This window comes from Thermoascus crustaceus, assembly GCF_041956765.1.
Source record: "Thermoascus crustaceus strain CBS 181.67 unplaced genomic scaffold VTN00scaffold_3, whole genome shotgun sequence".
Classification (NCBI taxonomy): domain Eukaryota; kingdom Fungi; phylum Ascomycota; class Eurotiomycetes; order Eurotiales; family Thermoascaceae; genus Thermoascus; species Thermoascus crustaceus.
In genome coordinates this window covers 1,362,438-1,381,425 of record NW_027192529.1, presented here as the reverse complement: position 1 = coordinate 1,381,425, position 18,988 = coordinate 1,362,438, and the positions used below count along the sequence as shown (strand labels likewise).

The 18,988-nt window shown below is 48.7% G+C and overlaps 5 protein-coding genes and 1 non-coding gene across 6 annotated transcripts in view; 3 read left to right on the top strand and 3 right to left on the bottom strand.

Annotated features, from left to right (window-relative positions):
• The window catches only part of VTN00DRAFT_5679 (uncharacterized protein), a gene marked incomplete at both ends in the record, with an annotated part of 3,868 nt that extends 2,638 nt beyond the window's left edge, over nt 1-1,230 (top strand). Inside the window, one exon of the mRNA XM_069432235.1 lies at nt 13-1,230. Coding sequence (XP_069288116.1) covers nt 13-1,230 — 1,218 coding nt within the window. The remainder of the gene's footprint in view (nt 1-12) is intronic.
• Nucleotides 1,231-2,770: 1,540 nt separating this feature from the next.
• On the top strand, nt 2,771-2,913 carry VTN00DRAFT_t109. Its single transcript has one exon. It is a non-coding gene; the product is annotated as a tRNA-Thr (tRNA).
• Nucleotides 2,914-6,784: 3,871 nt separating this feature from the next.
• Nucleotides 6,785-8,791, bottom strand: VTN00DRAFT_5678 (uncharacterized protein; the record flags this gene model as incomplete). The annotated part of the gene is made up of 4 exons (XM_069432234.1): nt 6,785-8,065; nt 8,143-8,492; nt 8,552-8,570; nt 8,627-8,791. The coding sequence occupies 4 exons, from the start codon at nt 8,789-8,791 to the stop codon at nt 6,785-6,787; spliced, it is 1,815 nt and encodes a 604-aa protein (XP_069288115.1).
• Nucleotides 8,792-9,545: 754 nt separating this feature from the next.
• VTN00DRAFT_5677 (uncharacterized protein) lies at nt 9,546-10,991 on the top strand (the record flags this gene model as incomplete). The annotated part of the gene is made up of 3 exons (XM_069432233.1): nt 9,546-9,832; nt 9,901-10,219; nt 10,284-10,991. The coding sequence occupies 3 exons, from the start codon at nt 9,546-9,548 to the stop codon at nt 10,989-10,991; spliced, it is 1,314 nt and encodes a 437-aa protein (XP_069288114.1).
• A 461-nt stretch (nt 10,992-11,452) lies between these two features.
• Nucleotides 11,453-12,397, bottom strand: VTN00DRAFT_5676 (uncharacterized protein; the record flags this gene model as incomplete). The annotated part of the gene is made up of 1 exon (XM_069432232.1): nt 11,453-12,397. One exon carries the CDS (start codon nt 12,395-12,397, stop codon nt 11,453-11,455), a length of 945 nt encoding a protein of 314 aa, XP_069288113.1.
• Nucleotides 12,398-14,277: 1,880 nt separating this feature from the next.
• On the bottom strand, nt 14,278-14,598 carry VTN00DRAFT_5675 (uncharacterized protein; the record flags this gene model as incomplete). The annotated part of the gene is made up of 1 exon (XM_069432231.1): nt 14,278-14,598. The coding sequence occupies one exon, from the start codon at nt 14,596-14,598 to the stop codon at nt 14,278-14,280; it is 321 nt and encodes a 106-aa protein (XP_069288112.1).
• Nucleotides 14,599-18,988: the final 4,390 nt, after the last annotated feature.

Genomic DNA, 18,988 nt, shown 5'->3' with positions numbered 1-18,988 from the left:
CCTGTCGAAGAGGCTCCTGTCGAAGAGGCTCCTGTCGAAGAGGCTCTTGTCGAAGAGGCTCCTGTCGAAGAGGCTCCTGTCGAAGATGCTTCTGTTCAGGAGGCCTCTGCTGAGCAGGCTCCTGTTGAAGACGCTCCCGCTGGAGAGGCCCCAGCTGAGGAGGCACCAGCTGAGGTCCCCGCTAAAGAGGCTCCTGCTGAGGCTGATCCTGTTGATTGGAATGCTGAAGGTGAGACAAACATGAAAGATGAGCCTGTAGCAGCTCCTAGCGAAGTAGCTGCAGAACCTGCACCTGACAATCCGGAGGAAGTTCCAATTGTTGAAGGTGTGTCTCCTGGTGTACCCGCCGAGACCTCTCGAGAAGATAATACCGTCGAATCTCCCAAGGACCGCCCTGCCTCTAAGGGATCGCCTCCGAATGGTGTCTTGCCTGAGAGTCCCCGAAGGAGAAAGAGGCGATCTTCAGGCCGGGAACGCGAGTATCGCCACTCGAAAGATTCGTCAGATAGCCATCGGTCACATCTTCAGCGCCAAAAGAGCGAACGCGGGTTGTTCAAGAATCGGTGGTCTATAGCCCTCGAGGAAGCAAGAAGACAGCGCGAAGCGAAGCTTAAGGCCGAGGCAGAGCGGCCTAGAAAGGAAGAACGTATACGCTCTGAGAATGAGAGGCGTTCGAGAAAGCGGGCAGAGCGTGCTGAAATGGAAGCAGCAACGACTGTTAAGCAAAGAAGTCGACGCTCAGAGCACTCGCCACGTTATGATCGACGAAGAAAGACAGACCTCCCTTCAAAGCCGGTGTCGCATACAATCTTATCGCCTATGGGGTTGTGGAGATATATGACAACTGGCCAGTCCGACACGAATGGTCAGCCTTTGAAGCTAAATGCCAACAAATCTGCTGCAGCCCCACGACCAGATCGGCTAAAACGGGGTTCAACCAGTCACTCTCATTCTCACTCTCACTCTCACCACCGTCATTCTCATGAGGGAAGAACGTCTACCCGCACTGATTCGACAAAGGAAGAAGATGAAAACGCAAGAAGAGAACAGCGACGCGCCAGGAGAAGGGCTGAAGAAGAACAGAATATGAAGGCAAGGGCCAGCTATGGCAATGATGCTGCGGAGGCGCGTCGCCGCCGCCGTAAGCACAAACATGTGGAAACACCACCTCCAGAGTCCAGGTTCAAGGAGGCAGTTTCGCTTTTGAAGTGTGCAATTGCAGCCCGTTAATTCTTTTCGTTCGTCTCTGATACTTTACTTTTTCCTCCCAACTGGATCCAGATTGGCATGGGTTGTCAGAATACGGGCGGTATTTGTTCAGAACATGGACCAACGGTGACGACCGATATGTATGTATAATGATGACGATCATGATAGGGGAGGGTATTTGATTTTGTTTTACGTTCATGATCTTGTATTTTGATGATTCTTTTTCTTTCCCTTCTTGATATGTCGTTTGCGACATGATGCTCCATTCTCTCTCTCATCTGTTCTGGTAACTCTTCCCACCTATACCGATGTAAACCCTCCTCCTTTTCAACAATACTTTTGCCTTCAGAACAGAGCTCGCGACGCCTTCGGGATACCCAGTGTGTACATACCCAATGTATCCCGGGGTGGACCAGTTTGGAAAGTGAACACAGGACAGGTGTTCATGCGTCTGCTGTGTCCACCTGTTCGTATGGTTGATATTTAAATCCCTATACATACGCGCGTACATGGTTGGTTCATCACGAAATCTGCATATGCATCTATCCCTCTGCAGCTGCTGATCCTAGTGTGTTACCACGCCTACCCTATGTACATTCAGTACCTAACTTACTGGTACGTTACGAGGTAGGTAGGTCCCAATAGCTCAGTGTCAAGTCATAAAGAACCCTCTTAAACTTATAGGTCAGTGAGTACCTAGTCGCGCGACCCGGATGCTCTCTATCGTCCACCATAGTTGGTCTTTGGGCCACACGTGATCATCCTATCACCTAGACGAGCCGTGTCAGCAGTATTACCAATATCAGCAGTGTTACCAATATCAACGCCCTACAAGACGCCAACGTTTCGATTGAGGCTTTCCCAGAACCCCTTGCAAATCCACCAACCGAGTGAGGCTTCGAAGGCACCCCTTGAATCAACCCCACGACAAATCCACAAATATAGAAGAAAGGAGAAGATTTAAATAGCCCCAAAAGATCGGCCTGTTGGCTGTTGGTGTCACGAACTGCAGGGGAAGACAGGCCTGTAGGTCCCCAAATGAAATAGCATCAGCATGACTGCTATACAAGAAATCAAGTGGAATCTTTTAATTCCACGCTGTAACCCATTTCCATACCACCCATTGCTAGAGCCCTTCCACATCGTCAAATGCCTCCATGCATGTGCGAGAAGACCTATATACAATAAGGCATCAATCATTGTGCGAGTCGAACAAGAAATCTTTACTCATCAACTCAGATAACAAACACAATGGAAAACGCAGCAAGCCCCCATAAACGTCGGCTGCATGAAAAATGCAATGTAGGTAATTAAAGTGCCATGCATGTCATCTTTTGTGGAAAAAGAAAGAAAATCTTATAGGCAAAGAAGGCTATCGGGCGAATTGTCAGATCAGATATTGCGCCAGATTCTAAAAATCCATGATTGTGCGAAAGGTTGATATATCTCTCACTTTGGATTAATGGCCAGGCCGGGCGAATACCCAAAAAAAAGGGGGGGAGGGGGGGGGGATGAAGCATCTCCTACAGCTGTCGAGCTAAGAGAAATTATGCCAAATTTGGCACGAGTGGCCAAGTGGCTAAGGCGCCTCACTTGTTAGTTCCCGCCATTGATCTTTGCCACCTAAACAATATCTAACAATATTCACAATAGGTACTACCTCAGTACATGAGGAGATCGGGGGTTCGATTCCCTTCTCGTGCAATTTTTTTATTCTTAAGCTCCCATCCACCCAATCAAAGGCTTACCCTGGTTAATCAAATGCATGCTTCTTTTCATCACTTGCTGCATCAGCTTTTTTTATGCTCTCTTCTAGAGCATCATCTACAACCTACGCGCTATAGCTCCTGCATGTCCAGGCCTTCATCCATGGTTTCAACTCAACTATGGCACGAGTGGCCAAGTGGCTAAGGCGCCTCAGTTGTTTAGTACCTGTTTCCACTTTCCTTGAATAGCACCAAGTGTGCAGTCTAATAAACAACCAATAGGTATCCATGCAGTACATGGGGAATTTGCAGGTCCAATCCCCCTCTTGTGCTTTTTTTGGTTATTTCATCAGTGAAATGGTATCACAGTTCATCATATTCCTGATATATACCTGTCTTCAAATTTGCAAAGACTGTAGCTGTGACGACGGGTCCGGTTCGTAGGTCCGGGGTAGCCTAGGTGTCCTACGGGACTGGCCGATTAGAGGTCCGGATGGAGCGTGTAAAGATATAGAGAATGCCGGAGGTTCTATATTGCTATCTAATACTAGAGTAGCGAAGGTAATAGAACTGATTGCTGACCTCCCAGAGGGGACAGCCCCTGACCTCCAGCTATATACCCTAGTTATAGCCTCGCCAAGGACACAATTGACATGTCTCTGAGGGGTCTACTACTGTACTCTCACAAGGCTGGCAATGTAGGTGCCGCTACGATGCTCCGAAAGAGCCAGATGTCTCGATCTCCGCGGAAGTCGATGACGGTCCTGAGCAACTCGTTGACGTGGAATGTAAAGAACCTGTAACACTGAGCGGACTAGGTCATCATGTCTAGGTATCTGAGATAGCGCGTGGCTCTCCATGACCCTGTTCACCCACTCGAGTACCTGGCTCACCGGCACATTTCTTGGTCCTGCTAACCTGTATCTATCTGTTTTTGTTCCCTCCACTCGGTCCAATTCGATATCCGACGGTATGTATGTATGAAGGAGGTATGTAGATGGTGAAACGTGGCAGATGTATGTATATATGTATGTATGCATGTACAGTGGGGGTTCAAAAGTTTTTAACACGCAAAATCGCGCTAATTTCACCGCTCATAATTCTGCCAGGCAAAATAACCAATTCTTCTAATTCTCTATACTTTTTCTATGGCTAAATCAAAGGATTTGACCCCTACCCTGCGAGCTCGCATATGCGAGCTTTATTCAGTTGGATGGGACTATCGCAAAATTCATCAGAAATATCCTCAAATTCCCATATCCACCGTTCGCTATACGATAATCAGCCAAAATGATTGAAAAGACCATGCTTCAAAGCCTCGCAGTGGAAGGCCTAAAGTTCTGTCTCCAGAACAGCAGACAGCCCTTCATGAGCTTGCTATTCAGGATCCACATATAAAAATGTGTGAGCTACAGGCTGCAATAGATAATCCACCTTCTAAATCTACTGTACGCCGCCTTTTTCGCAATCTTCATATGAAAAAATGGAAGCAAAAGAAATGACCTGAAATCACTGAAGAAAATGCAGATAAACATCTTGCCTGGGCTTGTCAGTATGCTCATTTTACACCTGAGGATTGGAAGTGCGTTAAATGGACTGATGAATATATGGTAGAGTGTGGTAAAGGTGCGCGTACCTTATACACATTTACCAGTCCATCTCAACAAACTATTGAGCATGATGTCCATGCTATACGCTGTGGAAAAGGCGTAAAGCAGATGTTTTGGGCTGGATTCAGATATGATAAACAGACTGGACTTATTCCTTTAGAAGGAGACCCTGAATCTGCACGCGGTGGTGTTACTGCATGGGTTATATCTCATGTATATGAGGCATGGTTACCTGAATTGGTTGGACCAGATGATATTTTTATGCATGATGGTGCTTCTGTGCATACTGCATATATTATTAGGCGTTTACTTGACGATATGGGTATAGAAGTCGTGATATGGCCTCCTTACTCACCTGATCTTAATCCTATTGAGAATCTTTGGGCGCTTATGAAAGCAGTTATTTATGAGCGCTATCCTGAGCTTGAACAAGCCCCAGATACACAGAAAACACTAGGGTGTTTGATTGAGGCTGCTAAGGAGGCCTGGCATGCTATTGATGAGAGGGTTCTACAGAACCTTTCAAATACTATGCCTCATCGTGTTCAGGCGGTTCTAAATGCAGATGGTTGGTATACTAAATATTAGGCGGTTAGAAGTTCTGAATAATATGAATAGGAAGGCGGTGAAATTAGCGCGATTTTGCGTGTTAAAAACTTTTGAACCCCCACTGTAATCAAAGGCCGAACCGTCCACTTTTGTGTCAACTTCCAACTATCATTCTTCAACGCATCGTTTTTTTCACCCCTACCATACGAAATGCCTCATTCTCAAGAAAACCGAATTCAAATGGCTATTGAAGCTTATAAAAGCAAAAAAGTTCGATCAAAATCAAGGGCTTCTGCAATATTTGGTGTGCCTAAATCTACTTTTCTTGATCGGCTTAAGGGAATCAATCCACGGTCGGAAACACGCGCCAATGGCCATAAATTGACAGTACTTGAGGAAGAAGTCCTTGTTAAGAAGCTGCTAGATGCAGATAAATGAGGCTTTTCAATTCAGCCCAAGTTTCTGTGTGGAATGGCACAGATTTTACTTTGTGAGCGTATGCAGGATCCTACCACAGTTCTTGATGTCAACTGGGCTTCTTCCTTTGTTAAGCGCTGTCCTGAACTATGTGCAAGATATAATTGGAAAATTCAATATCAGTGTGCAAAGCAGGAGGATCCAACTGTTATAAAACAGTGGTTTGAAGTTGTACATGCAGCTATTCAAGAACACGGCATACATAAAGATGATATTTGGAACTTTGATGAAACTGGCTTCGCAATGGGACTCTGCTCAACTTCTAAAGTTATTACTTCAGTGGAGCGCGGTGGGAGACCTCAGAGAGTTATCCAAGGGAATCACAAATGGGTCACCATTATTGAATGTGTAAGCCCTAAAGGGATTTCTATACCACCAGTGGTCATCTTAAAGGCAAAAGAACAACAGGCTGCCTGATATCAAGAACCTGCTCTTCTTCCAAATTGGTGGATTGCAACAAGTGAGAATGGCTGGACAACAGATAAAATAGGCCTTTGCTGGCTAAAGGAGGTGTTTAGCCCATATTCTAAACACCATTCAACTGGTGCAAAGCGGTTGCTTATTCTTGATGGCCATTCTAGCCATCAAACTGCAGATTTTGATACTTTCTGCAAGGAGAATGCAATTATCTATCTTTGTATGCCTCCACATATATCTCATCTTCTACAACCACTAGATGTTGGAGTTTTTGGGCCGCTTAAATGCACATATGGGAAATTGACTGAGGGGATGATGGCAGCCAGAAACAATCATATTGATAAAGAGGATTTTCTGCATCTATATCCTTCTGCGCATGAGAAGGTTTTTAATCAAAAGAACATATGCAGTGGCTTCACAGGAGCTGGTCTTAAGCCACTTGATAGAGATCGGGTTCTTGAAAAGATTACTTTTCAACTTCATACGCCAACACCACCACTTCTTATTGAAGAGCCTATACTAGGCCTTGCAAGCGAGCTCCACAACGCTGCAGTGGTTGCAGGACTGTTGGACATACAATACGAAATTGTCCTAATAAATAGCTACATATTCTACTACTAGATAGTCTAATTTTTAATGGCGTTGGTGGTTGAAAAGCTTCAAAAACAGGTAGGATGCGGAGAAAGTGGACGGCTCGGCCGTTGATTACGTTATCTACAAATATGTACTGCACTATTCGTATGTATGTACAACTGGATATCAAAAACAATTCTGCTGACTGACTGACCTGACTCGCATTTCAAATCGAGTCTCTGTCTACGCAGGAATAGCCATTCCATCACCTCTGGGATCGCTTCCGGCGCTGTAAATCAGCTTGCCCTCGTCGTAGTGGCATCTGATGATCTGCCCACGACCGAACATGCCTCTCTTCCACCCCTCCAGCACCTGGACTTGATGACCCAGCTTCTTCAGACCCTCGACAGCCTCCTCGCTGATTCCTTCCTCTACGTAGACGCTGCGGTCAAGGACTTTACCGATCTCGGGCATTCCGGCGCCGATGCAGATGCGAGGCGCGTCGAGCGCGGCCTGCGGGTGGAGGTTGAAGGCGAGCATGTTGAGCAGGACCTGGACGTGGCCCTGGGGCTGCATGAACCCGCCCATGACGCCGTACACGGAGTGCAGGGAGCCGTCCGACGGGTTGGTGATCATGGCGGGGATGATGGTGTGGTAGGGCCTCTTGCGCGGGGCGAGGACGTTGGGGTGACCTTCGCGGAGGGAGAAGTTGGCACCGCGGTTCTGCAGCGTGAAACCGCACCCTTCGGGGATGATGCAGGTGCCGAAACCGCCGTAGTTGCTGTTGATGAAGGACATGCCGTTGCCTTCTTTGTCCGTCACGGCGAAGTAGACCGTGTCGCAGTGGTTGTGGGCGGGACTGCCGTGGTCCAGGATGTCCGAGGCCTTGGTCGGGTCGAAGAGTTTTGCCCGTTCAGCGAGGTATGGCTGGGAGATGAGCTCCTGAGATGGGACCTTTTCGACGTCTGGGTCCGTCACCCACCAGGTCGCGTCTGCGAAGGCGATGCGGAGACTCTCGATGACGGCGTGGAGGTATTCGGCTGAATTGTGCTGCTCTTGGGTGAATTTGGGGATCTTGCCGGTGCGTTCGAGCTCCTGGAGGATCCCCAGCGCCATAAGAGCGACGATACCCTGGCCGTTGGGAGGGTGCTCCCAGATCTCCACACCCTGGTTTTCACCGTCTGTCCCAGGACTTTGTTTCTCTACAATGCCCTGGCCTGTAAACTTGAGTGAGATTGGGTCTACCTCCTGACTGCCAGTCTCCGCGTGGTACTTGAGGTCATCCAGGGTCAGGAAACCTCCGAGGTCCTGCACCACCTTAACTAGAGCTTGTCCGATACGACCTTCGTAGAATCCCTTCTTTCCTTCAGCTGCAAGAGTCCTGAAAGTTCGCGCAAGCGTCGGGTTCTTCATGATCTCGCCCGGACGAGGGTATCTAACCCCGTCCTTCGCATTGGGGTCATCCTTGAGCATCTCCCTGAAGTTTGGAGACGCATTGCGGATCTGCTGCTCGCCTTCTTTCCACTATGGCATATATTAGTTATCCAGGTCCAATTTCAGAGCACATAGCACATGTTAGTGAATGTGTTTTGTCAACTCACAAAGTGCGACGACAGCTCAGAAACAGGGAAGCCCTCTTCACCCAGCTCGATGGCTGGCGCCAGAATCTGCTCGAGGGACAGCTTCCCACTGCCAAACTTCTCTACAGCATCAACCCATCCAGCTGCTGCACCTGGAACAGTCACAGCGAGTGGGCTGGTCATGGGGATGGTACCCGACACGTCGGATCCTAGGTTCAATGCATTCCGGACTTTCTCAAGGGTCGCATTTGCAGCATAGCGACCGGAGCCGTTGAGCGCGGTGATCTTCTTAGTTTTGGCATTGTAGAAGAGACAGAACATGTCTCCTCCAATACCGGTCGATGATGGCTCCGTGATATTCAATGCAGCGGCTGCCAAGGTCAGACAATCCACGTCAATTTTACCCCGTAGAACGTAGCGAGGAACTCACCAACAGCTACAGCAGCATCCTATCGAGACATGTCAGTTAAAGAGACATGGTCCACATGATACAGCACAGACATACCGCAGCGTTTCCGCCCTCTCTCAGGATCCTTTGCCCCGCAGCCGCGGCAAGAGGTTGAGTACAGGCCACGATACCATTGGTGCTGTGGACAGTACTCCTCCTGCTGGCAAAGGGCACGAATCTGGAGTCTGGGTCGGGGTATACAGCTCCTGCGTTGAGAGGCATCTTGACAGGAGATCCGGATAGCTGATAGGATCAGATCGCGCGGGGTAACCCGAACAAGTGCTTACGCGCGGGTATAGAAAAGACGAGTCGGAACCTGGCTTGCAAAGAACATGCGCAAATGAAGCACAGGATGAGGGGGCAGGGGCCCGTAATATAAAGGGCGCGCAGGACGATAAGCAAGCTCGTGAGGAGATACTCGTACGAGAAACGCTTTACCCCGCCGTGACTCTTTTAGTCCGATCCAGGCCGGGAGATCTCGAAGCTCGGCCAACGGCCGTGTTAGTTAAGTCGTCTGGCCGTCACAGCGCCAGGTGGATCCAGGGCGACTGGGCTGAGTTTCCGACGTCGCTGGGCTAAAGGACCTTCCGCTTCGGGACATCAACAGAGGAGAGGGGAGAGATAAGATAGATCTGTTCAGGGCATTATGTAAAGGCAGGAGAAGAGGATAAAAGAGATGAGATAGATGAGATGAGCGGGTGTCCTTGGCGAGAAGAGAGATAGAAAAGCCTGGAGATTAGGGAGATCTGAGGCGGCCTGCAGCTGCTCCGATGCGGCGTCGCGTGCCCCGCCTGAGCCTCAGCTCCTCCGACTTCAGCGCTTCGTCTTCCACCTTTGCCTCTTCTCCAGCTGCTCCATGCTTCAAGCCACTGATCCCGCGTCGGATCCGATGCCCACGCTACTGCTCTTTTGTCTTCCGGCCTCCAGGCTCCGATGAGCCCCGCTGCTTCGTTCTCTGCGTCACTTACATGGCAGGATGGTGGTGTTCGTCGACTATGATCGCGACACCTACGACGATGCTCTGCAGCACCTCCCAGGGGAACGTGGAGCTGTGCTGCACTCCTATGTCGTTCCCAACAAGTCCTCCTTTTTGTCGAAACCGGTGATATCTGCTCTCGACGCCGTGCCTGTCCCGGCTCCCTCGCAGGGCCAGGACAAGTCGCCGCAGACCGGACATCTCGAGCGTGGCTCTGCTGCAGCCCCGGACGATGAGCAGGAGAACCCTAACGTGAATTGCTTCTCAGCCGCTCTGAGCTGCTACCCGTATGGGCTATCAACTCGTGCTTGTCAGGTTGCCTTCCCCGCGGGTGTCGTGCTGACTGTAGCTGCAGTATCGTCAAAGAGATCGCCAGATCCGTCGACCTAAACACGCTTCATTCTCTCTCCATGACATGCCGTCAGTTCCGGGCGAATCTGATGCCGTTTCGCCATCAGCTGATCAAGCGGACTCTGCGGTGCGACAACGAGTACATCGAGACGCTGTCCGACTTATTGGGCGATGGAGCCGCCATACCGGACCACCTGAAATACATCATACGACTGATGAGCCAGGATACTGCGGATCTGGGAAGGCTCACCAGCGGCAAGATTGGAAAGTGTGCTCGGGACATGGTTTCAGAGTGCCGGAGATGCTCCAGGGTCGTGTGTAGGGTAGGGGGAACACCGCAGTAGCCACTCAATCATGTGCAGTTGCATACTGACTCTTATGCTTTAGAACTGTTCTATCAAACCCCCGAGCAGTGCGATGCTCAAGAACCGCCTCCGCCGTCTCTGTACGACCTGCCGTACAGCGCCGCTGGCTTATCTTCTTTCTCCATCCCCGTCCACGGCGCCACGCGACGTCGCCGCGCTGTCTGATCCGCCGAGCTTCACCACACCCGCGTTCGTGCGCACTCCGTGCACTTGCGAAGAGGCCATCTGGCTTTGCCAGCCCTGTGGACAAACACTGCGTAGCGATGACACAACCTACAGACGTGTATGGACTTGGCGCACGCGCTACAGCACCTATCTTGGTGGCGGACTAGGGACAGGTATTGGCGAGGGCTGCCAAGGGGTCAAGTGTGGTCGGGGAGAGGACTGTCTGGCTGCTCAAGAGATCGAGCTCGAAGTCGACAGCCAAACTGACGAATGGGCAACGAGTCCGTTCGATCATCATGGCCACGGCCATTTGACCTCCCACAACCATGAGCACGTCAACCATGACGAAGAGCCAGGATACTTCAGACAGGAGATTGTCGGAATTGGTGGCGTTGTGAAGCAGAAGTCGAAGAAGAGGGTTACGGTAGGCGCGTGCGTTGTTGAGCACGAAGACGAGCGAGAGACTGGCAAATACCTGAAACGGGAAGAGAGTGGTCAGCACCGGAGCTGGTGCGGCTGGTGCTGGAGAGTTATTCCTGGGAAGAAGGACCTCCAGAACCAGTAGGCTCGCGGCGGCCGCCAGTATATCCTACCTGTGAGTGGTTTCTGTTCTAGTCGCAAGCAATGTCGAGGCTCAACGTCAGCAGGATTGTGCAGCCGGTTTGAGATAGATCTGAGATAACTACAGCACAGGTTTAAAACCTATCCGAAGCAGTGCAATGAGATTTGGCAGGTCATGAAGATATGATCATGCATGTCTGGTTGCTTGCTGATATTTGCCAGCAGATACCTAGGTACCTATACCTTAGTTGACACAGTCCAGTTAGACTTTGGGAGCAAATTTCTGTTGCCCAGCTTCGCGTCTAGTAATAAAGATATTTGTCGCAGACAAATCAGTGTTCTATCACATTTATGTAGACATATGCAGCACTGTCACTACATACATGAAGATGAAACCATGATCCATAACCGCATTTCTCCAATCATACTCCTTCATCTGCACCCATCCTCTTTTCTCTCCCAGCGCTAACGCTGCAACATCCCAACCGCCAAGGCGTACGCATCCTTCTTAGCCTTCTCTTGGACCGTCCCCTCCTTGTTGGCCTCCTTATCCCACGCATGATTACACTTCTCCATCCTTCGGCAGACAACATTCCGACCAGGACCACCAGCCCCTTCAATCTTCGTCGCCAACGCCTCCGCCTCCCGCGCCAGACTATCCCGCGCCGCAGTCACAATCAACACATTGTCCGAAAACGCCTCCGCAGGAGCAAAGGACGGCGAGATGCGCGGATCCCGAGCATCGAATCCCGGCGGGATGTAGCAGCGATTAAACAACCGCGCCACGAACGCGGGGATAGGTTTCCCAGCTGGATCCGTGTCGGGCGGGACTTTGGACCCCGGCTCGATGTATATGTCTATCGGTGGATAGAACGCGAGGACGGAGCGGAAGGTCCCCTTTGGGAATGACGACGACGATAGAACCAAAGCGAGATTCGCTCCCGCGCTGAATCCCGACACCGCGATCCGTTCTGGATCAAACTCCTCAGAGTGCTCAAGCACCCACCTCACCACGTCCTCCGCGTCATGTAACGCCGCGGGGAACGGATGCTCGGGAGCCAGTCGGTACTGCACGTCTAGCACCGTATACTCCGTCTCGCGGCTCATCTGCCGGCAGAACTCGTCGTCGCTGCCGTGCATGGGGATTACGAAACCGCTGCCGTGGAAGTTGATCAGGACTGGCTTCAGCTTCGACCCGGACCCGGATCTAGAGGCGGATGTTGACTGGCTGTGGTAGATGTGGACTTTGATCGTCCGCCCTGAGTCTCCGTCTCGGGACGGCATGTGCAGGACCTCATCCGGGTGAACGCGGGGCGGTCTTCCTCCTTCGTGGACGAGTCTGACGAAGGCTCGGATGGTGATGGCGAAGATTTTTAGGCGGAGGTAGGTCAGGAAGGGGAGGAGGGACATGGTGATCGATGAAGTAGGTGATTGCGATGGCGGTGGGATTTAAGGGGATTAGAGGTCAAGTTGCGTATGAGTGGATGTATGCTCAAGTGTCCGTATATATGTCCGTATTGAAGGAAAGTGTAAGGATACAAATAGTCAGTTGAAACACGAGACATATGTAGCAAGATGACAGGTAAGATTCAGAAATCAAAAGTTTCATTTATCCATGGGTATAAGTTTTATAATTATATCCATTTACCCTTCATGGACTCTATCCCTGTAGTCACACTGCAGCTCCCACAGAGCTACACTCAAGAATCTGGAGCTATAGTAGAGTCGGGTGACTCGGGTTTAAAGTTGAGGTCAGGATCTGGGGTTGAGGGCTCTCCTGAACCGAACCGAGGTTCTTTTGATGGAGCTGGGGTTAGGTAATGGACCTTATCCTGCTAGCGCCCGTTTACCTACTCCACTCTCGGCGGGGATGGGGTATGTCCTACATTGGCATTAATAATCTTAATCATGGGCTATGAAAAATATCTAGCACACTCAGAAGTATATCTGCCCTCTTTCTCTTCAAGTATGGTACTAACCAAGGCAAGGCGTGGAACTGATTGTTCTTTTAGGTAGCGGCCCCCCCCCCCTCTCTCTCCGCTCCGGGAATGGGTAATTGGTAAATCATCAAGGTTGTCTGTGAGATTTCAGGATGGACTAACACTTTAGTGACAAATAATAGTTGATGCTGCTGTTAAATGTTGGTGATGTTTGTCGCTGTTGGTTTGATCTACATATTGCAGCTGGTAGGTACCTATTTACCTGGTAAGTTAATATCAATATTTGCGATAGCTGGTATGAATTACCTAGTTATGCATTAAGTGCTATCGATATCATCGATTCAAGCCAAATAATATTGACTACATCTCTTGCTGAATTTGGAAGGAAAAAGATGGAGGGGGAAGGGGGTCTTCGATAGTTGAATTATTATGATAGATCCTGAATATTCGATAGATATTCAAATCATATTAGTGTAAGTGAGGGGGTGCTACGAAAAACCTCGCCTTGTTTTTCTGGCGGGAACGTTTTTCACTCAGTAAGATCCCGCCAGGTAGGGGGTTATCTCTTGGTGTTAGGAGGAATGTTGGTAATTACAGCACCGCTGCAACCGTTACACCAGAGAAACGACCATCTAACAGCCGGCCTTCTGAATTAAGTAGGACATGACTCGTGGCAGTGGGAACTGTATTATCTCTTTGGAGGTTGATACATGATGTCTGTCTAGAAAAGACAAAAGCACTTAAAACATACTGTCACCGCCTTGTAGATGGATAGAATAAAATTCGATCTTGGCTTTATTGATCAACTCTTGAAGGTTGCAGTCTGGGGCATTTCTGGTCGAGATGGTGAAACTGTAGGTTTGCAGTTCGGATTATTATGACAGTGTGAGGCTTGAAAGGTCCATCTGGGACCGACACAAGTACATCGCATCTGCCCGAGGTTATGGGGGAAAGAATATGGAGAGGGAACAAAAAAAAAGAGCAGACAGAGAATGTTTATATTTGTAAGTTTGTAATAGACCTTGGGGTGGCTATATAATATCATTGATCTAGAATATATATATCATCTATATATATGTACAGCAACACACACTCTTTTCCGTCTCTCCTCTGTGTCGGTCTTTATCATCCATATGATTGATAGATACAATCTGCTGCCCCTTCAGGAAACATCCCTACTTCAATGGTGAGCAGCAGCATGAACAGAATGACATTACATACATATAAGAGATCTCTCCAACCAACCCAAACATCCGTTATGCGTTTAATTGCTAAAACAGATAAAACACCAACACCTCCCCTGTCCCCTTCATGGAGATAGTATGTAGTAACGCACATGAGCAGGCATGGTTAATGCCGCGATCGAGAACGATACTTCGACCCCGTCGATCCCGCCCGTTTGTTCCCTGTGGCCGCAGCTTTCTTCGGTCGACCTTTTCGGAACGACGAGGACCCTGACTTGCGGCCTTTGTGCACGTTTGGTGTTGGAGACCGGCGCGGTCGAGCGTCCCGTTTCTGGGTGCCCTGTCTTTCGCTGGTGTTAGGGATGTGGACGTCGCCCCGGGTTTTGGCCGGGTCCTTCTCTTTCATGACGCGCACATCTTCGCGGGGCTGGTTGTAGTCGCCTGGGTGGTATCTGGTGGTGTCGGTGTCGTAGGTGTCAACGTTCATTGTTCTTTGTTTATTTTTTTTGTGGGATTCGGGGGGGTATTCGGTGTGGGATATCTCTGCGTAGGTGTTGTGTAGTATGTACAAAGTACTTATGTACTGTACTGTACTGTATATAGTAACGCGGTTGTTTATCTCAAGATAAGATAAAGTGGGATGTCTGAGTTTAGATCGCCTCTTTTTTCTTTTTGCTCTCTGAGAAAGCTTCGGTGGAGGAAAGTTACTAGCATCTTCTCGTGGCGGTTCCATGGGAATACCATCATGATGATGAACTTTGTTGATGGCAAACAGGGATGTGTTCATTGTGAACGCATCATGATGCAGCGCCACTCTTTTGAGAAGGGATATTTATAAATAACAATAAAGTTAACAGTAAATCTAACATTATCGTTATAGAAAAGGAGCAAAAGAAACAAGTGAGTCCATTGATATCAAGTCACTATACTATGCCTTAAGCAACACATGACTATAACATGTATTTGGTTTTGATCCCTCCACATGAAACAGGCCCATTTTTTTTCTCCTTGCACCTCCTGTGGCAGACGTGTAGCATACATCCAAAGGGTCATAATCTCCGATATGATATCGGAGACAGCCTGTGTTCAAGCAGGATATATGTCACTGGACATGTAAAATGTCCGATCGATCACTATCGTATTGTGGATGCGTGTACGTCTACACAGGAAGAGCATATTCGGACGCCGTGGGGATATGGTCCTGAGCTTGAGGGCCGTAAGTAGGAACCACTGCACGGCTCCTACAAGCACTTCATGCTGCAACGGTGCTTAGATAATGTCATTGTAATATCTGATCGTTAGTGATAGAGAAACGGCTTCTGGTGCAGGATGATTCAATTTTGCGTAGGTCCTCTACACGCCTACAGGGTGGAAGAGATACTTAGCCAGGTGCATAGGTATGTACAATACATCGGAAGGATTCCGTCTACTTAATGCGGGTAATATGCAGAATTGGGTATAGGTCATTTCACCATTTACGAGTTACCTTGGCAACCCATAGCATATAGAAAGAAAAAAAAGCGAAAGCCGAAGAGAGACCAGTCCTCTCTGTTCGTGATCGCAAATATCCCCGTTTCGCGATCAAGACCGTAGATTATAATTGGTCTTGATCCATAAATAAGGTAGAAGTGACACCTAACTATGACATCAGTCCTGCATAAAATCAGATCTAGTATGTAGATCCAGGAACCTACCTTGGTGCCTACTTGTTCGTGAACCGCCATCCGCGATAATAAGAGAAACTTTGATGTTGCATAAGAAGGAATAATTCATTAAGACGTTTAGTTAACAAAAAACCAGCTGTATATTACACTAGAACAGAACTAATTAGATAAAGTCAATTGCATCCCGTGTAACCTTTTAGGAATCACGGAGGAATCGATCCCTCCTGTTTCTATGTATACATACATGGCTATGATCGATCGACGTGCCTATTTTTGCCACAGGAATGGAGTAATATTTACCTATCCAGTAGGTTAGATACTGTACCTAGATTAAGAAGTATGTAGTGCTTCTATTTTAATTCAAGATCCGCCCCAAACGATCCGCTGCGGGAGCTGATCATGTATGTACGGTGTGCTATTCCCCCGCGTGAAGTCACCGTTCAGTTCCACCATTCTATCCTATTATTATCATGAAACTTCTTGCCACCAAGCAGTGGGAATGGAGCTATCAACAACAGCTGCACATCATCCCTATCCAAGTACTTGCATCTGTAGTCTGAATTTGCTGTTATCCATATTTCCCTTGTATCATCATCCCGTCCCGCGCTAACTTTGGTTGCCTTAGGTAGGCACAGCCCGAGGTACTTAGCTTAGCCACCGTCACAGTGGAGCAAACAAAGTAGGGTGGAGTGGAGGGGGGATTATAATTAGAACGCACACCCGTGCAGTTGAGCCCACTGAACTAAACCAGACATGCAGGATTCTTCATTCAGGTGACTGCAGGCAATTACCAGTATTAGTTAGGTAGAAGAGACAGATGTCGTTAACTGATGAGGCCTAGGGGCGGTTTTTGTGTTTCCCTCTGATGCAGATCATTTAGGGAAAAGTCAATCGCAGCCCGGCACTACGCAGTACTGCCTAGGGCCTTAGGCAGGCACAGTACACATCCGTTTTGGCCCGCGCTCGCGATCTGTACCCTGTTTGTGGTTCCTTGTTTTTGGACAGGAGTTCTTTCCTGGGAGGTTGTGTGCGCGCTTGACTAGTAGGTCAGGGCTTCTCGGTTCTTGCCTTCTCCGGGGAATTACCTAAATAGGTCATGCGTACATGACCCGAGGACATTTTCATCTTGCGGGAGGTTTTCGGCTTGATGATGTCGAACATTAAGTACTTCTCATACCATACCAAATGATACTGCCTCTAGACTTGTGTTGAATTTAATCGATCTTGGACATGGAGGCCTACAGTGCGGAGTACTCCGTACAGCAATGGATAGTCAGCCACTGAATTCAGATATCTTGGAAGCCTGTTCCGGTCCAGGAGCTGGGTACTAACCACTGGCCTCGGGACCTCGTTAGCTGGTCGATGTGCGTTATATGCATGAGACGGTGACGCCGTTCCCCTCTTCCTTGTCGTCGCCCCCGCTGATACGGGCTGATTTGGTTTGGCCATAGACTCTGCTGCGCTGGTGCCGACTCGTGCGAGGAAAAAGCTCGCCCGTCCGTGGAACGCCGGAAGTCATCATCGAAGCTGTTTCTATGCATAAGTTGAAAACCTAATGCTCACCTACTGCGGCACGAGAATGGTCTTGACTTTTTCTGAGAAGGATTCCATCGTTCCACGATCCGGAGATTAATAATCCTCCGACGCACGAAAGATACAATTTACCATATTCGGATAGGGTAACGTGTGTGAAAATTAGGGGACGGCGGACCGAAATCCTACCTAGGTAATCCTGCTGGGCTTGTCTCTTGCAAGACACTTCGTCTCGAGAGAAGAGGACCTATCGCTTAATCACAAATGATCTTCAGGGCAAAAACAAAGGAATTTTTTGTCGCGAGAGGTCCAAAATGCGGAACTAGACTGAAAGAAACTGAGCCTCTCATTGGGAGATTATTCTCATCATCATGGTGGGGATTACATATCTGACGGCCCAGTCGAATCTAATCAATATTGATATTTAGTCATTTCAGATCCCTACCTTCTCGAATACGAACCGAGCAAATCCTATGAGAATCGACCCTCTGTCTTTAAGAGTAACGTAGTTCTCTTCGCAGGTTCCACACGCTATTCACGATATACTGTACATACAAAAAAATATGTTCAGAGTAGGCGGTGGGCAACTGGCTAAAATAGTGTAAAATGTATTTTACTGACCAATTTAGGGACTAAGATAGGTTTCGAGTAGCGACCCGCTCGGTTCTCTAATTCTTTCGATAAACTACTTTTCAGCTAGAAGTGTGCCATTTGAGCGAAAAGAAGACGGCAAATTGCGGGAAATTTCTGAAGATTATCTAACCAATGACCAAGTGCGTTGTCAACATTATTTGAGGCCATGCAAGGCCTTCCTAAAACAGTACGACAGCGATGACCCCGCCCTAGTTGGGAAAGGCCTAGCCTAGCACGCTGCTCATAGCATTTGCAAGTGGGGTTTGAATCTCACAGCCCAGGGAACTGTTGAAACCTGTCTTTATCTCAGCTTCAGCCTAACGAAGGGGCTACACGCTTGGGTGAACCCTGGAGTACTCGATACGTTCATTCGAAAGGCGTAACCAGATGAAACATTGATATGACTAAGGCTGCCGTCTCATGGCAACGCAGAAGGTCTGGGTGAGCCTTCGTCTTTCCCGTTTCAAAAAGTTACATACTCCTTGCAATTAAAATCGCACAGGTCCTGCTGCAAACTGTCACCCATGTTGTTTTCTTGCATCCGTCAGGAGCAGGCGGACGTACTCCAACTAGACAGACGGACTTTTTCCATGCAGGGAAGAGAATCCTCCTAGTGAAGATCTCACGCATTGCAGCATTTAGAGGCCGGCAGATCGTCTGATTATTAAGATGAGGTCTAAAGCAACGGCTGGTTAGTGGAGACTCATCCCTGGCTGACAGGAAGATTCCTTCAAACAGCTGACAACAGTGTCTAGATTCTACTTTATGCACCCATCTGGACGTCATTCGTTCGCACTAGCACCGTAGAAGATTGATCTACGCTGTAAGCAGAGCGGGCTACCTACTCGGCAGTAAGCATCATAAAGCCCATGGAACGTGACGTTCAACGTTTCCATTTGTATCCATCCCACACGTGAGGTCAAATGTCGTTGGCATCTGAGCCACAGACAAACCATCTGCGGAAGAGCTGCCATCTGCCAGGGGCCCGGGATACAAAACCTGGATTGGACTGTGTTTACCTATTTTAATCTTAGCGACCTGTGTGAG